Source organism: Astatotilapia calliptera, chromosome 7 (genome assembly GCF_900246225.1).
Source record: "Astatotilapia calliptera chromosome 7, fAstCal1.2, whole genome shotgun sequence".
In the NCBI taxonomy this organism is placed as follows: Eukaryota; Metazoa; Chordata; class Actinopteri; order Cichliformes; family Cichlidae; genus Astatotilapia; species Astatotilapia calliptera.
The window spans coordinates 26,191,396-26,210,562 of record NC_039308.1 but is presented as its reverse complement, the minus strand read 5'-3'; the positions used below and the strand labels follow the sequence as shown (position 1 = coordinate 26,210,562).

General features: G+C 39.5%; 2 protein-coding genes across 3 annotated transcripts; one reads left to right on the top strand and one right to left on the bottom strand.

The window, feature by feature from the left end:
- Positions 1-1,272: 1,272 nt before the first annotated feature.
- ak3 (adenylate kinase 3) lies at positions 1,273-8,934 on the bottom strand. Of its 2 annotated transcripts, none has more exons than XM_026174112.1 (5): positions 8,864-8,934; positions 6,522-6,641; positions 6,124-6,296; positions 3,246-3,364; positions 1,273-2,672 (listed from the first exon to the last, which is right to left on the bottom strand). In XM_026174112.1, exons 2-5 carry the CDS (start codon positions 6,625-6,627, stop codon positions 2,561-2,563), a joined length of 510 nt encoding a protein of 169 aa, XP_026029897.1. In that variant the 5' UTR covers positions 6,628-6,641; positions 8,864-8,934; the 3' UTR covers positions 1,273-2,560. The 2 variants fall into 2 exon arrangements, with proteins under 2 accessions (XP_026029897.1, XP_026029896.1); XM_026174111.1 differs by lacking the exon at positions 8,864-8,934 and adding an exon at positions 8,100-8,819.
- Positions 8,935-9,033: 99 nt separating this feature from the next.
- rcl1 (RNA terminal phosphate cyclase-like 1) lies at positions 9,034-19,120 on the top strand. Its single transcript, XM_026174105.1, has 9 exons — positions 9,034-9,341; positions 9,711-9,782; positions 10,490-10,665; positions 11,348-11,422; positions 11,537-11,661; positions 12,171-12,296; positions 12,418-12,574; positions 17,899-18,002; positions 18,952-19,120. Exons 1-9 carry the CDS (start codon positions 9,212-9,214, stop codon positions 19,103-19,105), a joined length of 1,119 nt encoding a protein of 372 aa, XP_026029890.1. The 5' UTR covers positions 9,034-9,211; the 3' UTR covers positions 19,106-19,120.
- The last annotated feature ends 47 nt before the right edge of the window (positions 19,121-19,167 follow it).

Genomic DNA, 19,167 nt, shown 5'->3' with positions numbered 1-19,167 from the left:
GTTCTGGAGTTGTGGTTGAAGACAAGGCTATACAAATACAGGCCATTTACCATTTACAAGGACGACGGAAAGAAAGAGGAGGTTTGAGTGGAAAGACGTGTGCTTGCCAGACAACTGTGCCTTGCTCGTCTTGCTGCAGGCGAGAAGCTCATCATAATACTGACTGCTGTTAGCATAGCACAGCCAAATTTCTTGCCAACCCGACAGACAAGTTGCACAGTGAGTACTGTCGATGCCGGGGTTTGACTTTCCACATTCATTGTTCTTTTTAGTTATTTAGGAGCAAAATCATTGAGAACAATAACTGGTAGGAGGCTTGGCTTGACCTAATTTAAAGGTCTCCTACTGTGCAACATAATGAAGGCCTCTTTTTTTGTATACGCAGTCTACAATTTACAGAGAGGACAGGAAAACTGTAGGACCCCATGTACAAGCCATGATAGCAGACATAAAACTAGTTGACAATTCTGCAAATGAAAGCCTTTGGACAAAGTTGGTCTTCAGAATTTGTCAGAAACTTTTTTTTTTTAAAGAGTTGGAGGGAAGGGACAAGTACTAAGATATGAGCTGGTAACAACCTTGCATCCTTTTGTTTTATACATACCTTTGAAGCTTTAAAATGAACTTGCAGCTTGGAGAATATTTCTTAAATATTACAAAATGAGACACAAGATAAATGAAGTCACAGGAAGAGTTGGGAAAAGTTTAAATTTATATATTGAATGTCTTCCTATCAACACGAAAACAAGAAAATAGAAAAACTGAGAACCTTACAAGCGATTCAACTAGTCTGCAGAAGTGAACACCTGGCACATCACAGATCAATGACACGATAAAGGCAGACTTGTAGAAGAATGGGAGAAATCATAAAACGCGTGAAAGGGAAAACTACCCTTGCCAAAGCATCTCAGTTAGATATAGGCTGCTCCAAAACTGAACACTTAGTGACAGCGTTGCATATCGGAGCTCTGACTACAGTCTGATGCAAGCTTGATTAAAAATAATTTACAAATTCTAGATATTATCCCACTTACACCAGACTAGGCTTAAGTGGAAGTGACAAATAATGTCTTTGAGATGAAAACAGTGGAATTTATAAACTTGTGTTTGCATTGAAATCATTGAGAAAGGAGGGAGAAAAGTGACTAGTCTTGTGTTCTAATCAATGAATTTAGGACTGTTTTTGGAAAAAGTCTGCATACAGTGCTTGATGGCGTGTTTTGTGTTGTCTTATAGACGTATGTATAAAAAAAACCCCAAAATGACCAGGAATCTAGGTAAGACATTTATTATGATTTATAAACATAGTTGTGAGTCACCTATGAAAGGAGATACGCCTTCAAACATTATCTTCAAGTGTTTCGGAATACGCACAGGAAACATTTGCTGCATCGATCTGTACAGTACAGTTCAAGGTAGGTTTGCATTTCTGTGGCTTTTAACAATATCGGAGAAACTTTAAGAAAAGAGTGCAAAAACAAGAGGGAAAAGAAACAACAACACAGCAGATGATACTTAAGTACTGCAACATCTCCCAAACAAGACAGAAGCAGCACAGAAGCCTTGTACAAACTGTATAATTATATATTTTTAGTTGTCACATTCACATTAAATGGCTAATATCAGTCAATGACAACAAGGAATAGCTGGCAGAATTTAAGAGCATCACTTAAGACTAGCTAAAGAGGCTGTTCCACAATAATGCTTTTTTCTGATTAATTAAAAAGAAATAACATAAGAAATGTGATCTGGTCATTTAATCTGGTCCACTACGATCAAAATCATTTACATTCATTTAACTACCTCGTTTATTGTCAAAAGCAGCAAAAGGCACTTGAGTGCAAAAGTGAATTTACAGTAATTTGTAGAATGTGGCACATTTCCCTTTGGGGTAGCTGCCTAGTGCATGGAAAACACACCCAGCAAGGCAGTTCTGGAAAAGCAATGCTAAAGCAAAAACATAAAGAGCCCACCATATTGTTTTTAGGGGATTTCTCATGTTTAACCCCCCCCCCCAAAAAACAAAAAAATAAAAAACAAAACAACAAGTCAGTCTTGTAGTGTGTGCCCATTCTTATTCATCAGAATCAAACAAGAAAGGAAGTAATGATTATAATTAGAAAAGACTTTACACTTTCCTTAAAAACTGGCTGCATTCACCGGCACACGTCAAGCTGTTATACTCTGCAAACGCAGCCTTCACTTACTGTTAATAACCTTAATATTGGAGTCACTCAGTTTTCTGCTTGCTTCATAAAAAGGCACACTATGGAGTGAAGAGGCAATCTGTGCAAAGTCTAACAACTACTGTTTAAAAGATTTTGCACACAACCTGAGACGTTCAAAAACCAATGTCAACATTGTGGAAAAATTACTACTATAAGCTTATGTTTTGTATTAAGTGCCATTTTACTGCCGTGTACTCCTGTACACGTAAGATGAGTGTTATCCCTGTTTTAAAACATTCAGAATATTTTACTCCCTTTGTTTAATGCAAAAGTGGCATTTTGACTGGACAATGCACACAGTGGTTTCTGTCGATAAACTCTTCTCAGGCTTTCTATTCAACTTTTTGATTGATTGAAGACAATTTTCTCTGAAGGAAAACTTCAACGTGTGGCCATATCTTATTGGTTTCTGTCCCAGAGAAGGTCTCTAGCACACCTTTACTCCTGGAGGGTAAAAACAAACAAAACAAATCAGATTTCAATAACAGCATTTGAACTTAGAAATCCATGTACATCTATTAATCAGCTGGCAATGCTCCTAAACTTCAGAACAAGTTATTTTAAACATTAAATCTGCATCTTCTTCTATTCTCAGTCTGTTATTATCTGTACTTCCTGCAAATGACAGACTTTTAGGCAATGTGGTTATAGTGGAAAGTGGGACACTGGATAAAAGCATCTCTGTGGTTTAAGGAAACAGTCATACATTTTCCTGGCCCAGAAACAGAACATAAGATCCATGAATTTTCCTGCCTGTGTTTTAAGCTTTCAAGATAAATATTTATACATCTGTCACCTGATTTAATAAAGAGAAAATGCGATGCAGTGTTGGCTAGGGCTGCTGGAATGTGGTTCTTATGCATTTTCTTCAGTCATGCAAACAGCTTTGAAGAATACGCAGGGATGAAAAGGTCATGGTTCAATATTTTTGACTTTTAGCTGGACCCTTGGTGAGTATTAGAGAGATTTTTGCATATACTGCTGGCACTAAGTTTTAAGGTATCTGTGGTGCTCTACCTGTAGTATTCTAAGACGGGCTCCGTCTGGGTTTCGTAAGACTTCAATCGCCGTGTCACCGTCTCTGGTTTGTCATCGTCCCTCTGGAAAAGAGGCTCCCCTGTGTCATCATCAAAGCCCTGCAGAGGTAAAAGAAATCTGTCTTAATGCTGATCTTTTGTGCATGTTTACTATGTGCTGCAAAGGAGGGTTTTAGTTACTTCTTTTACATACTGGCTCTTTAATAATGAGATATATTAGGCAATAAATGTTGGAACATAAAAAATATGAGACATGTTGGAACAGAGTAGAAATCATCTTACTAATCCACAACCGTTTGTAGGGTTTGATCAGTGTTGAATGAAACGTGACAGAGACATCAGTGTCAAGGGGCTGCCTTCAGTTCATTTCCCATGTTGCCAAGCACATTTCTGACTTTAAGAATTTGAAAGCTACAAAGATTGCTGCAGGCTGGCTTCTTTACTTTCCAAAACCTCACAGGATGCTTTTTCCCCCCTTGCAGTGATCTGGGAGCATTACTAGAAGGTGGCTAGTGTAAACAAGTCTGCATCTGTGCTGAAAGCACTGCGAGGCTTTGAGCTACAGTGACTTCTACTAAAAACACAGATTTACAAAAACGTGAACCACAAGCTATTAGTCAGGAATGATAATAATAGTGTGAAAGGCAGACGCTGTGTCTCAGCTCTACCCAGTGAACTTGACCAGCGCCCCAAATCTACCCATTTGACGTGCTCAGATATGCAACCTGTCCGTTTCTGTGGGGCTTACAAAGGTTACGTTTCTCTCACACTCTTTTCTTGCAACTCTCAAGGCTTTTTATAATCTCCTGCCTTAGGTTAATGTTTAGTTACCCTTCATCTTCTACCTGTGAACTAAAAAGGAAACAAAAACAACCCTTCACATATATAAAATATCCTCAACTGAACTAAAACTATTCATCTCACATTTCTCTGGAACTGAAAGGTTGACATTTATCTGGATAAATGTTGTTTATTTGTTAAGAAGTAGTTGATGTTCTATTAGGAACTTGAATTTCTGAATTTCATTCTCATTTCAGACAGACATTTGTTGCTAATGAACCTGTACAATTTGACCTTCAACATGATTTTTTTGATTAAAGTGTATTAATGCAATTAGTTTTTATTTTAACAGCACACTTTTTTTTTTGATTGGTTACACTTCCAAACTCTTTACAATATTTTATGACCGTCGGAGGATTGAGAGGACTCTAGATATATTCAACACCTCTGCTCCATGACACCATCTAAACATCAACTTTTACCAGCTGCGTCCATTATAGGATCAGTCACCCTGTTATACATTTCAGGAGGGTAGACTGTAATAAAAAGGGCTCGGACAGTTCCAGGAATATGACAGTGTCTTTAGTTTACTCAGACAGCAGACACAGTCCCAGAAGGGTACGTCTGAGGTCAAGAGGGAGCACTGTAAACATGCTGTCCACAATTCTGCAAGAAATTAATGATTTACATGGTGAAAGAATTAGCTGCCTCAAGCAATTCCAGTTGATTGAGGCAGTAAGTTAAACTCGGAAATCTGACATGAGAGAGTAAGTATTATATTAAAGGCTCTCAGTGTGTTTACCATTACTCTTAGGAGAGTTACCAAATATGCAAAGTGAGGGAATATCTCTTGGAAGATTGGTATTCATCCTTCCAGCATATTTCCAAAGACATGCTGAAGTCATTCTGGTAGCATGTGGTGGCCAAATACCTTACTAAGATTTATACTGGAGTTTTTCCTGTAATCTGGTATCCTTTACTCTGAATTTCCACATCTTTATTGAGCAAATATATACATTCATGAAAATTTGAGAAACCTGAATGGCCTCATGTCCTGTTCGCATCACTATGTGGTCCAGATCGTCAACTAAATTTTAATATTAAACAAAGATAATGTGAGTAAATACAAAATGCAGTTTTTAAATGATTACTTCTGTCATTAAGGAAAAGAAAAAAGCTATCCAAACGTACCTGGCCCTGTGCGAAAAAGTGAAAGCTTCCCCAAAAACCCAATAACTTGGCAGCAATCAAGCTTTCACAATGGCCGGTAACAAGTCTTTCACATCACTGTGGCTCACTGTTCTTAGCAGAATTGCTTTAATTCAGTCACATTGGAGGGTTTGGGCATGAATGGCCTGTTTAAGGTCATGCCAAGACATCTCAATCGGATTCAAATCTAGACTTTGACTGGGCTGCTCCAAAACCTTTTATTTTTTGGTACAGTGATAGACATTCACAGGTGGAGTTGCTGGTGCGTTTTGAATCATTGTCATGCTGCATAACCCAAGTGCGCTTGAGTTTCACAAACTGATGGGCAGACGTTCAATTCATGGTTCTATCAGTTACAGCCCCAGACATCACTAACACCATGTCTGTTTATTTTTATGAAATGCTGCATTACGGTAGTAATAACGGGGCGATCGTGGCTCAAGAGTTGGGAGTTCGCCTTGTAATCGGAAGGTTGCCGGTTCGAGCCCCGGCTTGGACAGTCTTGGTCGTTGTGTCCTTGGGCAAGATGCTTCACCCGTTGCCTACTGGTGGTGGTCAGAAGGCCTGGTGGCACCTGTGTCCGGCAGCCTCGCCTCTGTCAGTGCGCCCCAGGGTGGCTGTGGCTACAATGTAGCTTGCCATCACCAGTGTGTGAATGGGTGGATGACTGGATATGTAAAGCGCTTTGGGGTCCTTAGGGACTAGTAAAGCGCTATATAAATACAGGTCATTTACCATAATAAAACTTAAATTGGTCCGACTATCTGAAACTTAAGATTTTTGCAATTATGTGTGCAAAGCTGGGCTAAATACGGTATAAAACATCTAATAGAAACTAAATCAGGGAGTGATAGGAAAGGGATATTTACAGGGACTTTAGGCGGGTTGAAATCTGTGTTGTATACTCTGCCACTCGGAAGGTGAGTCCAACGTGAAGTCAACCTTTGCTTGATGGTCTGGAAAGGTACATTGAGGTTAATAACTGTGTCCAAGGTGTAGACAACATCCAGAGCTTCTGCTTGGGACACTGTACGAGGAAAACCTGGTGAAAGAGACAGAGGAAATCTAGGCAAAGCAAAAAAGGAATCAAGGTTGGTGCGATCAATGCCAGTAATTTAATTAAAGTCTAAGTCTTTCCTTCAGTGTTACATCTATTTTTTTATAGAACAAATTCAACAATTCCTAACTAGAAATGCTGATAATATGATCGCCTACCACTCATTTTACCAGATGAACTGAGTGCTGATGCAAAGTTGTGAAAACTTACCATCGAGCAGCCAGCTGCCGCCATCTATTGCCCTCAGGTCATTCAGGATGAGACGAGACATGACGTCATCAGGTACCAGCTGACCCTGATCAATACAGGACTTCATTAGCAGCCCCAGCTCTGAAACAAACAGGAGAGGAAAACAAAAAACAAACAACACATGAGACAGAGAAAGGAAGAATGTTTGTGTTAGAAAATGTACAATTTTCCCTTCGTGCCTCAATTTTTAATCCATACTTCATAAAGCCAACACGGATACCACATCAACATTTGGCTGCATGTGCCTGACAAAGAAGCCTAATAACATGCATCTACACCAGAAAACCTGTTTTATGTTTCAGCTATTCTAACACTTCCAGTGTTTGCAGTGTCTCCATCATTATAAACAGTGTGTGTAGCTACTCAGTGACACACAGATGTTAGATGTACAAAGACAAGCTATGCTGAATTACAAGGTAAAAAACATAAAATGATGCAAATACCATAGCATATTTACACTTAATATGCAAAAAGTGGTATAGTGTATAATACAAATTGAAGAGGTTAAAGCGAAAGCCTTTTTTCTATTACTTCCACTTTAATTGGCCAGAGTCCATCAGAGGAAAGGAATTTCCTGACAAGCCTCGCAGAAATGACCTGCTGTGCTAATCAGAAACAGTGCAAAAGTCACTGTGGCACAGCGACTACTCAATGTCTCGTACTTCTTCTTCTTTGGACTGCACAGTGAACCTTGTTCGGACAGCAGACGAAAGCATTGCCAAGCAACAGCCAAAAGACGATGCCAGCTGGGAAATGCATTTTACAGCCGGCACTTATATGGAGTACTCATGACCAAAATCCAAAAGTGCTTTATTCTAAGCGGATTTAATGAAGAAGCAGAATGCGTTGGGGGATCGCTTGATCAAATAAAAAGTCTGACTTTTAAAAATGCGAGCAGTCACACTGCATAAAAACTGCTTTGATTGGCAGATGCTCAAGTGAATTAAGTTAAGCCTGCACGTCTGCACTCTGTATGTTTTAGGCTTTCCCAGTATAACTAACGGTTAAAGCACGATTACACATCGCACACTCCAAATCAACCAACATGGGATTCTCTTCATGCAGCTGTAAAAACAGACCTTTTTTTCCCCCTTCAAATGTGTAACTCCTCCTTTCATGAAGCAAAAGTTCACGGCTATCTTATCTTTACAGCTCTCAGCCACATCCAAGGTGATATTGAGCAGTAGCGGGCCTTCCTCCAAGGTCCAGGTAACTCTGGCGCAAATGTTTGCAGTATAAACCTGACAACGCTGACCTTGATTAGAGAAGACACAACATGTTTAAATTGTATCCTATGTTTAGTATTTCACAGACAGATAAAAATCACACTGTTGTAGGCGTGGACTCTTATCAGAATATTGCAGAAAAGCTGCCTTGTTTCGTTTTTAAGTTCGCACTTTGTGCGTAACGACCAGCTGTGGCTTTAAGCGAAATAAGCTTGATAAATACTAAGTTAAATCTTTCAGTTTGACACGTAAACTCCTGAAAGCTTTTGCAATGCCTTAGCGTGTCCTCCCTCTCGAGCTAAAACTATCTTACCGGTCTGCGCGTTTATGTTGGCTCTCAAAATGTCCCCACTGGAAATGTGCTTCAGTCCAAAAGTTTTGGTAATGCGCCCAGACACCGTTCCTTTCCCCGACCCCGGGGGTCCCATGATGACAGCACGGATAACTCTTGGCAGCACCATGTCCAAGCGAGTTTGAACTGACTTTTATCGAGTAACAACAAGTGTTCCCTTCTCATGAAACGCAGAGCAGATCCACTCTCCCTTCTCCTTGCAAAACTGCACAACGCAAGAAAGAGTGGGCGCGTCTTAAGCAGCTAGTTTGAACTCGGTGGACTTTTTATGTTGCGCAGCGCTTGCACAAAGAGGAGGAAGAGGAGGAGAAGGATGATGAGAACTACAATCAGCGGGCTCAGGGCCAGCCAGAGAGAGGAGGTTAGATGATGCACCCCTCAGACGACGGACACCGAGCAAAATGAGCTCCTTTCTCCTGCGTGCTGAGAAACTTACCCCCACCCCCCATTTAAACACTGCGCTTTACCGGACATGTATTTATTGTATAACACGTTATATAATTTGTCTACTGGTCGAATAAATAGCTTGCTGGCAAGGTGGCGGTGTTTAATCCTGTATGAGCCGATCCCTTGTGTAGGGGATTGGCTAGCTGGCAGCCCAGGCACGCTAGGTTGGACGACGACTCGTTTGCTTCCTCACACTAATCTTTAAAAAAAATAACGTGGGACTTTTCAAATAATTAAATTATATTAGCAGAAATGGTACGACTGGTTGTTTTCCTTACTTTGTTGTCTGTTAACGAAAAATAATTTCGAAAATGCTATCGTAATTTAATTTTGTTTAATTTCTGTTTATTAAAGAAAGACTGTAGGCCAAACCAGAAATTCGTATTTTTGCTGTTTGTTTACACTTTTTATGAGATTTGTGCCTTTAATTTGTGCGTCATTTAGCCACGCCCACCTAGCGTTCGTCAGTGGTTACAGTGTGCCATCTAGTAACAGTAGTGTGGCAACGCAGCCGTAGAAACCATTATTTTGACCCTACTGTCTTGCCGTAATCTCCCCCTCCCAGTAACGTCTTCCTGGACAAACACACGTGGATTTTACTGACGCCAAGCACAAACAACAATAACATGGCAAGCCACGGACTCACCTACGAAGGCTGCAATTTTCTCCGACAGCGTCTGGTTTTGTCCGCACTCAGCGGGAAGCGCGTTAAGATAAAAAACATCAGGTCTAAAGATGACGAGCCGGGACTCAGGGGTGAGTTTTTAACAGATTCGCTCTGCATGTGGCGTCGCAGTTAGCTCCCTGGCTAACTGGCTAGCTGTTACGCAGTTGGGAGTGTGTTCAGTCGCTGGGCGTCAGAGGAGGGAAAATGATGGGACAGTAGTTTGATAGTGACACGAGTGTGGTCGTACATTTGCCTTATGAAGTTGTGTCTTCGATAAGCGTGTCAAGGGGCGTCGAAGCAGTGATTTGGCAGTTTTTTGAGTTGTTTGAGGTGTCTTGGTGTGTCAGAATAAAGTTCACACTGTGGGTGGATTGTTTTTGAGTGCCAGACAAATTAAAAAATAAATTACCATGTGACATTTTTTTCCAGTCTCTACATATAAATTCTGTCTTCTCCAGATTTTGAGGCCAATTTTATCAGACTGTTGGACAAGTTGACCAATGGCTCCACGATAGAGATTAACCAAACGGGTGAGTGTTACAGCGAGGGTGTGATTTCGGTGTTGCCTTTGTCACAGACTGTATTTTATGCACAGTAATGACTGTTTACTGTGAAGGTGCAACGGAGGGGAGATTTCACCAACTCATCGACAACTTTGACGCATGATCAAAATTAAGATTTTTTTGTTTTATTATGTTTTACTCCATGATGAACTTTTGCATTTAATATACACAGTCTTCTCCCATAATATTTGTCATTTATGCCTCTCTTTAAGCTCGCAATCCAAAGGTAGAAATTATTTAAAGCTTTAAGCAGTAAGGATGCTCCAATAGTGAAGTTGTGGGCCTGTAGCAAGGTTTAAATAATGTCTTAAATTGACTCATAATTATTGATTTGTAACTAATAAAAGTCTTATGCATAATCTTATGCATATTTCGTCGTAGTTCCGTATTTTTCCAAATAAAGTATTTATTGCTTTTGTTTTATATGTACAGTATGTTGTATGTTATTTTAATACAGCATATATCTGGATGTAAAATGGATTACACTTAATAATTTGTGTGTGCTTCACTGTGTAGGTTAAGCTGTATTTTTTCCTTTGTTACTTTTGCCTCCTTTAGGCTTTGTAGACTTAAACCTGGAGGTTTATATGTTAGGTATATTAGCTTTATGTGCAATAAAATGTGCTGTATAAATTTGTACTTTAGCAAATATTGCCATTCACTGTCTTTCTTAGGTACCGTTTTAGTTTACCAGCCTGGGTTGTTGTATGGAGGCACTGTAGAACATGACTGTAACCCGCAGCGCTCAATTGGGTACTATCTGGAGGCCCTCCTCATGCTGGGTCCTTTCATGAAGTCCCCTCTGAAGGCCACTCTGAGGGGAGTTACCAATGACCTCACTGACCCAACGGTAAGCTCATAAATATGTTCACCATCCAACTTTTGTTCTGCATTTTTCTCTGCTGATTTAGTTGCAACTCATCCACCTCATGATCGCACTGGGTGGAGCTGAGCCGTGCATCTGCAAAGAAATGAACTGCGTGTTTTGTGGTGGAGTACACACCTCCCATTTCCATATGGACACTGCCCTCTAGTGCACACTTGATGATGAGCACGTTATACCTCAGTTAAGATCAACAGTGTTTCACTTAAGAATTGGTGTGCGCACAGTTTGTGTACACATATTTTCAGAAGTTGATGTCACTGGGGTTCATGTTTTTGTAATAATTTAGACACTCATGTGTTGACTTGAGGCAGTTGTGTAACATGCATCTGCTCTCTGGTTTCCCCTTTTACACCCTTTTTTTTGCCACATCCTTTGCACACAAGCCAGTTTCTGTATTGTTCTCTTCAGCCCTTTTCTTCAAGGTGCATTGTTTCAAATTAGATATTGTCAACATATCATACAAAAAAGGAAGCCTTGCGAAGTATGAATTGAGGACATTGGAGAGAGGTGTTGTCATGGAAACTGAACAGCGTCTGCCTGTTGTTGTGATGAGACTGGGTTTATTCTAGGGTTTTGGAAGGTAGTTTTTAACTCTCTGCAGGCACAAGGGTGTGCGTCAGGATTTAATCTCACTGTTCCTTGCCAGGTCGATCTGCTGAAGTCCACAGCCCTCCCAGTGATGAAGAAGTTTGGGATCGACGGAGAGGGCTTTGACATCAAGGTGAGGACCTCATGGTATTCTGTTTTTGTAGAGATGCAGTCAAACCCAGGGATGGATAAGGTAGCCATGCATGTCATCTTATATCTTAATCTGTCTCTTGTGTTACACCCTCAGGTGGTGAAGAGAGGAATGGCGCCTGGTGGGGGTGGAGAAGTAGTGTTTACATGTCCTGTCCGCAAAACCGTCAGACCCGTCCAACTGACTGACCCTGGCAAGATCAAGAGGATCAGGGGAGTGGCGTATCCTTTTTAGACTTGCACTTTATTTCACCTTAAGCAAAATGAAAGTGATCGAAATACAGAAACGCCTCTTTACATTTTAGCCCTGGTAATTTTTATGTGCTCATTTTAGTTTGATGAGTCATATTTTTTTTGTAATAATAAAGAGATCAGTTCTGTACAATTATAAGTCCGATCTAGTTACAATTACATCAACATGGCACAACTGATGTGTTATTAATATTTAAAAAAAAACCAACCCAGAACAGAAGGCCAGAGTAGCTCATGTTGAATCAATTCATGAATCATTTGCTTAAACTTTAGCTCAGTTTCTATTTATAAATGAGCACAATGTTGCTGATGACGTTTACACATAACTGGTAATATGAGTTGCAGGAAGCCATCATGATTTTGAACTTGTTACTAAATACTAGCTTGTTGCCTCTTGATTTTGATATAATTTCTGCATCACAAAGTGGGAACACAAACACACACTTTTGAATGGCATGTCCTTGACATTTCAAACACAGATATTCAGTGCGAGTTTCTCCTCAGATGGGCAATAGGATTGTGGAGTCAGCCAGAGGCATCCTCAACCAGTTTCTTCCAGATATCTATATCTATACTGACCACATGAAAGGAGCCAACTCTGGCAAGTGGGTATCTTTGCCTACATTTATAAGCTGCTAAGCTTTACATGGGTTTTCTATGTGTTTTTAATTCTCAACCCTTATTTGTGGAAACGGACTAAATCATTGTACTTGGTCAACCCCCCAGGTCTCCAGGCTTTGGTCTGACACTGGTAGCAGAGACGCTCAACGGCTACTTCCTTAGTGCAGAGATGTTATCCACGCCACAGGGGCAGGGAGACCCCATACTGCCAGAAGACCTTGGCAGAAATTGCGCAAAACTGCTTTTGGAGGAGATATATCGGGTAAATGCACACATGGACATTTAATACTGTGTAGAGGCTCTTGATGCCTGGCTGTACATAAAAGTATAACAGGCATGCACCAGATTGTGTGTGTGTGTGTGTGTATAAAGTAAAACCTGTGAATAATAATAATAATAATAATAATAATAATAATAATAAAAAAAAAAGATATTATTAAACAAGGACTGATCTGAGCTGCGGCTGAAAAAATGGTTAGATATGCCAACAGGATTTCTTTGTGCAAACAGGACAGAGCTTGAACATCACTGCTTCAATCCTGGGGGTGCATCTAAAGTAGGGCTGTTCGATATAACGACGATATATCGGATGACGATATAGAAACGTCTATCGTTTCCTATTACGCTATCGTTTGTTTCACGGTAACGTAAAATAAACCGTTTACAGCAATATTTTTTTCATTTTTTTGATGGGCACTGTAGTGGCTATATTAATTTCCAAAAGTTCTCTCTTTCACTTATATTTAATATAACAACACTACGGACAGACAAGCGCCTGTTTTTACGTCTTGTCGTTAGCAACAATGATGGTAAAACCATTGCGTGGTCCTGCTGTCTGCTTGTTTCTTTTTAATGTAACACTTTCACAATAAAGCTCAAGATCCTGTTGAGCCTTTTCAAAATAAAGTGAATCACGTGAAAGAGTATGCAGAGAGTTTACGGATGAGAAGCAAAAAAGAGCCGCCAGGTGCTAAAAAACTAAACGTTAGACTCAAACTTTGAAAGAAAATGGCGGCCATTACAACTTCTGTCTGAAAATGAATAGTTTCATGCATCGGTTAAAACACTCGACTCCAGGTAAAGGACACCCCGCTGGAAACACTTCATGTAAGTCGAGCTGCCTGAGATTCACAGAATTTACAGAAAATATTCCATTATTGTGATTTATATCGTTGTCAGGATGATAAATATCTTATATCGGGATATGAGATTTTGGTCATATCGCACAGCCCTAATCTTAAGTATAAAAAAACATATTTTTTTGAGCATTTAACAAATACAAATATTTACTGGATTTAAGTAAATATTGCAGTTTTTGACTTCGAGGGGAGCTGATGTAGGTTTGCTGCTTCCAGGTAATTCTAGATGTATTACCTGCAGCGTTAGACAACAATTTATTTCTTGCACATTTTTAAGTGAGAGATATGCACATTTAAGTGCTTGAAAAAACAGCTGCTAGTTTACTGCTTAGTGATGATAAATAGTTCACAGTCGTATAGATGATCTGTATCAGGATGTCATAGCAGATTACATTTTGAACTTCAGCTCAGACTTTAAAGCTTCCACAGTTACAAGCTACAGTTGAATACTTAACTAGAGCTTGTTAAGCTTCTTAAGCTGTAATGGCAAGTCTTCTCTGACTTCGGCACATGTGTGAAGGTAGGGAACTCGCACACAATTCACAATATTGCACAAATAATGTTGTGTTACGACATGTGTTGCATGAACGCTGTGGACATGTTTGCAGGAAGCCAAAGCAAAATACACAGACATGGCATCTAATGACAGAATACTGTCAGCATAACAGACTGTTAAATCTGGCAATGTCTGAAAAGGCTAAATAATGCAGGTAACTGAAAGTGCTTTAATTAACTAGTTGATCTAAAGGCAACTGCCATTCAAAATAACAAGCCTATCCTGTTTTATTTGCATATCACAAGCAGGAAAAGCTGATTTCTGCCCGTTTTCATCAAGTCTGCTAGTTGTCGACTGAAACATTACCATAAGGGCTCGGCTGTATTTAAATGTGCTTCCATTTGCTCCCTCACAAGCAGCTCTTAACATCGTTTGTGGTGAGCTATCACAGTTTTATGAGACACGCATATGTGAGCTTTAACAGTGAAACATCAGATGTTGACAACATGAAATGGAAGAAAGAGTGTGAGTAATTTGGATTTGGACAATTTTGCATCAAACAGCCCACCAGGCAGTGTAAAGTCTGTAAAAACTCCTCTCAGAGGGAAAGTTGCAGCACACACGCGCACTGTGTGCACCGTGTTCTTGTGCATATCCCAGTTTGTCTTTGTGTACACATAATAAAGCTTGACATCGTGAATAGTGAATGTTGTAGAATATTTATATATTTGTTGCAGTTGTGAATCCAACACTATTCTTTTTAGATATAAGCCAGTCTTAGAGCACATGCCACCTAGTTTTATCGATGTAGATTTTCTATTGCGAAGACTACAGCATTATATTTACAAAGTTGAACTCATTCATAATTCCACTTTTTGTTAGTTTTTTTTTTTTTTTATAACTGTGCTGGGGACTCTCTTATCATTTAAAGTAAATTTGGGCTTGAAACAATGTTGGAAAAGCTGCTGCTGCTGAAATAAAACTCCTGAATTCTTGGGGAATACCTGAGATACACTGTCAGCACACATTAGGCAACAATGACATTGCACTTGTTTACCCGCATTCCCTGGTAATAAACCTCGCCTGCATTTCAACTGAAAGAAACTTGTTTGTGGACAGACCGCAATGTAGAGAGCAGCTTTTGTTTAGGTAGATTTTAGAGCACTTGACTTGACTGCATTTTCTACTTTTAATTAGGGCATCATGTTTTTAAAGAAAAAAAAAAAGTAATCATGAAAACTTTCATGGTGTGTTTTTTGTGGAGGAGAAGTCAGCCTGTGTCAACTGAGGAAAACCATTTGAGAGACATCTGACATGAAATCAAATTAGATTTTTAAGTTAAACTAGACCGAAGACCAAGAAAATGGTAAAATTAAGTTTGTACATTCAGATCTATAATAGCCTCAAAGGGTTCTGCCTTAATATCAAGTAATTAGCTCCCTCAATATGTAAAAAGTGTAATTTAATGCTGTATAATCAGTCATTTCTTCAATTTTAAACTGTATTAACAAGAAAAAAAAATGGTGAAGTATGGGGTCCAATAGGCCATTATCACAACGGAGTATATAAGTATTTGTGGCTCCAGAGTGCAGTGGGTCACACATTTGACAAACAAGCAACAACCTTCCTGGGAAGAGAGGCAGATTCTTTGGGGAAGGTATCAGCATTTTTTATAATTGTACATTTACATATTGCCCCAGTTTCTTTCAAACTTACAGCTCATGTCCAATGACAGGATCTGCGCTCATAAATTGTTTAATTCTTCGAATACACGAGCCGATTGGGTAACGTGTCAGCTGAATACGCTGTGTTTGAACAGATTTAATCGATTAGAAATGCCTGATGGTTGTGACCACATAAAACTAAAAAATTAGTTTTATTCATTTAGTTATCTGTGTGTTGAAAGGTGGTGAAAGGTTTGCTGTGTGTAAACAGTCACGTCGCATAGCCACACAGGAAAAAGCCATTTCATCAGAATACGTACAATGAGAGTCTGTGAATCATGTTTGCCTCCACATGGTTCTGCCTCTCCCAGCCTCTCATAGGAGCCATGTGAGTCAAGTTAGCTGATCAGGGTAGTGCTGATTATCTCTGAAAGGGGAATATTGTTGGCTACATCCTCTTAATTCCAGGCAACAGAGTGCAGAGCTAATATCTCTCGTTAGCTTCCTTGGAGGGTGGTGGGTTAACAGGGGCCTTCTACTTTAAGTTGCTTGGCTTTTTAAAAGCTTTAGCCGCTGCTGGAAGAACAGGTAGATCATTTGAATTACTGCTATGTGTTATACCGAACTGTAGCAGGAGGACAGAGTGATTGCTAGAGCTGAGAAGCAAAAAGAAACCCTCTGGAGTTAAAAGGATTTAATTTTATTTTGCGGGGCAGGAATACTTTGTTTTTGAAATCTGAGGAAATTTGCCCAGTTCACATCAAAGGGCGCAGGTGCCCTGTATGTTTGGCTCTGTTTGTTTTATGGTTAATCAGTACGGTCTTCTAGTTGTAAACCAGTTACTCCATGGACATTTTGTTTTTGGAAGCAGCATCAACACAGGAGCTGACGTAAGTGGTGCACTCTTTCAATTTTTACTTTTTTTTTTTTTCATCATGGAATTAATTTTTGTATACTTTGCAGGATGCACCACACTTGTCTTTGCTTTTTGCATTGTTTTCCAACTGATTAACTGTATTGGTGATCATGGAACAGGTTTGTGGAGAAAGCGTCCATTAATTTTCATTTAATGCTAATGAATTCATAAGCTTGCTTAGGAAACACTATGTTCCTCACCTGTTGGGCAACTTGTGAAAAAAAAGAATATTTCTGTATCACCTAATCTATCATTTCTAGTGAATTTAAATCAATATGTGTTATATAGATCTACAGGTTCAGGTCAAATATATCTGTGATGCTTAGAAGTTAACCCTCAATTATTTGCTTTACTGTCTGTTTTTGAGCGGCTGGGAAAGGGATTAACTTTCATTCAAAGGAATTAAGGGACTTTTCCATTAGGCCTTGTGGTTGGCTGATGGCCTCTGGAGACGGTCTCTGGAAGGCAGGGCCTGAAACTGGTGGTTAGAAATGGCGCTGTTGTGTCATGCTTCTTAGTTCGTTCAGAAACAGTTTTAGGTTTCTTTTCCTGTTTGTTCCAGAGCAGCTCTGAGAAGAGTGAAGTGTAAAATAGCAGAGTGGATAAGATGAGATGCAGTATCAGAGCGGACAGCACAGGGATAAATGTTACATAGACTAACAACGGTAAACCTCTAACAAGTCATTGTAATGTGTTTCACCTAATAAATGATGAAACCGTCACCATGGTTTCCATGATATGATTATGTAATTGAATCAAAATTCTGCTGACGAGCTGTCATGATGCCATAATTGAGCATGACTGAGCTACACAAGTACGTTGTTAGAACGGATCAGGTTAATGCTGCATATCGCATGTCAAGAAATAACTCAAACTACCAGCGGACAACTATTTTAAAGGTCAGACTATAAAATGTTCTTGGGTGTGTCCAGTTGTGCATTGCACACAGTGGGAAATCGCACACTGAGCTCTGTTAGAGCAATGGCATGTGCTCTCTTGGATATTGAGAGTGCATCATCTGTCTAAATATTTAACATGTAGATGGAATTGGGAGTGTTAGTGTCATTTGGGAAAATGGTAGGAAGATGACTGGAAAGTCGACTAATACATTATGTGAGCACGAAAGAAGAAGAAACACTTTAGTGACAACTTGCCAAACTGTTTCAAGACTGCTTAATTATATTTAATAGGAAAAAAGTTTAGTTTTTTTTAATGAAAAGTCAGACAAACAAATCTACACAGCTTTCGCTGTACAATCCCACTGTCAAGAAGTTGATTTCTCTAAACATTTCCACCTCCTTGACGCATTTCAGTGTAGTTTTTAGTTGCTGACACACGACACCCCCGCCCTCCTTTCTCTCTCTGTTTTAGGGTGGCTGCGTGGATTCATCCAATCAGAGCTTGGCGCTGCTCTTGATGACCCTTGGCCAACAGGACGTGTCGAAGGTTCTCCTGGGACCCCTCTCCCCATACACGTAAGACCCATTCAAAAGTTAAATGTACAGACGGCAAATGAGGAACCCACTCAATCCCACGTTTAATTATTCTTCTACTAGTCCTCTTTTGGCAGATGACAATATCCCAAAGTTCACAATAAGAAGCTGAATAATACTCTGTACAGCTGGATCATCAGAGAGGAAGGAAAAAAGTCTGCATTTCTTAAATGAACACAAAATTAATCTATTTCCACTGAACTTTAACCCACTCCACTAAAGATTCAGGGTTTCTGCTAAGAGCACTCTGATGGTGGCATGCAACCACAAGGGTTTCTTTACTCAGAGCCCAATTTTAATTTGATTGCTTTGAGTAACATGTGCAATCAGATTCAACTGTTCAGGTTCACATGGCTTTGGAGGGATTTTTTTATTAGGCTCATAATGGGTGGCACCTAAGATAATGTTTTGATAAACTACATTTTTGTAGTTTATAAAATATTTCACAGTATTGATTAAATTATTATAAAGTCTAATGAGTCTTGTTTCTGTTACCCTGCTTCTACTTCTAACCCATTTGTGTGTGCTGCATTTTAAATGCATAATTTGTGTGTTTATTTGCAAACAACCCAAATAAAATAAAAGTACAGCAGTATAAAAACAGCTGAGCACTAACCTTGTTCCAGATGTCCGTCTTCTTGAATGAGGAGCGAACTATGAACTGTCCATTTTCAGTTATCATGGTACCGGTGCTGTGTCCCTCTCAAGTACAGTACTATGATAACTGAAGATTGGCAGTGCCATCACAATACACTCTTCCTGTTATTCAGGTAACACTAAATCAGTTTTGGATCATTTCTGTCAAGTCTTACGGTTTTAAAAACAAAAGACCTGTTTTAAGTTTTTAGCTTTTAAAAACTTGGTATGTATGAGAAATGTGGTGGCTGATGATCTTTATTAATATGAAACTCTCCTTTCTCTGTCTATACAGGATCGAATTCCTCCGACACATCAGAGATTTCTTCCAGATTATGTTCAAGATTGAGGTCCAGAAGCCTTTAGAAGACGAACGGAAAGGGGGCGACAAGGTCCTGATGACCTGTGTAGGCGTTGGATACAGCAACATTAGCAAAACCTTGAAATAAATTATTTTTTCACAAGTGTTCTCATCTTTTGTTTTTATTAAATGCAAAAGTTATGACAGATA

Bases quoted from the DNA above. Each gene is read 5' to 3' on its own strand.
- ak3 (XM_026174111.1), bottom strand. From the start codon at position 8,247: ATGGTGCTGCCAAGAGTTATCCGTGCTGTCATCATGGGACCCCCGGGG. The intron at 6,642-8,099 runs GTAAGATAGTTT...TGTTTGTTTCAG, and splicing joins CAACATAAACGCGCAGACCG to AGCTGGGGCTGCTAATGAAG. The intron at 6,297-6,521 runs GTAAGTTTTCAC...CTCTTTCACCAG, and splicing joins CGGCAGCTGGCTGCTCGATG to GTTTTCCTCGTACAGTGTCC.
- rcl1 (XM_026174105.1), top strand. From the start codon at position 9,212: ATGGCAAGCCACGGACTCACCTACGAAGGCTGCAATTTTCTCCGACAG. The intron at 10,666-11,347 runs GTAAGCTCATAA...GTTCCTTGCCAG, and splicing joins ATGACCTCACTGACCCAACG to GTCGATCTGCTGAAGTCCAC. The intron at 18,003-18,951 runs GTAAGACCCATT...CTGTCTATACAG, and splicing joins GGACCCCTCTCCCCATACAC to GATCGAATTCCTCCGACACA.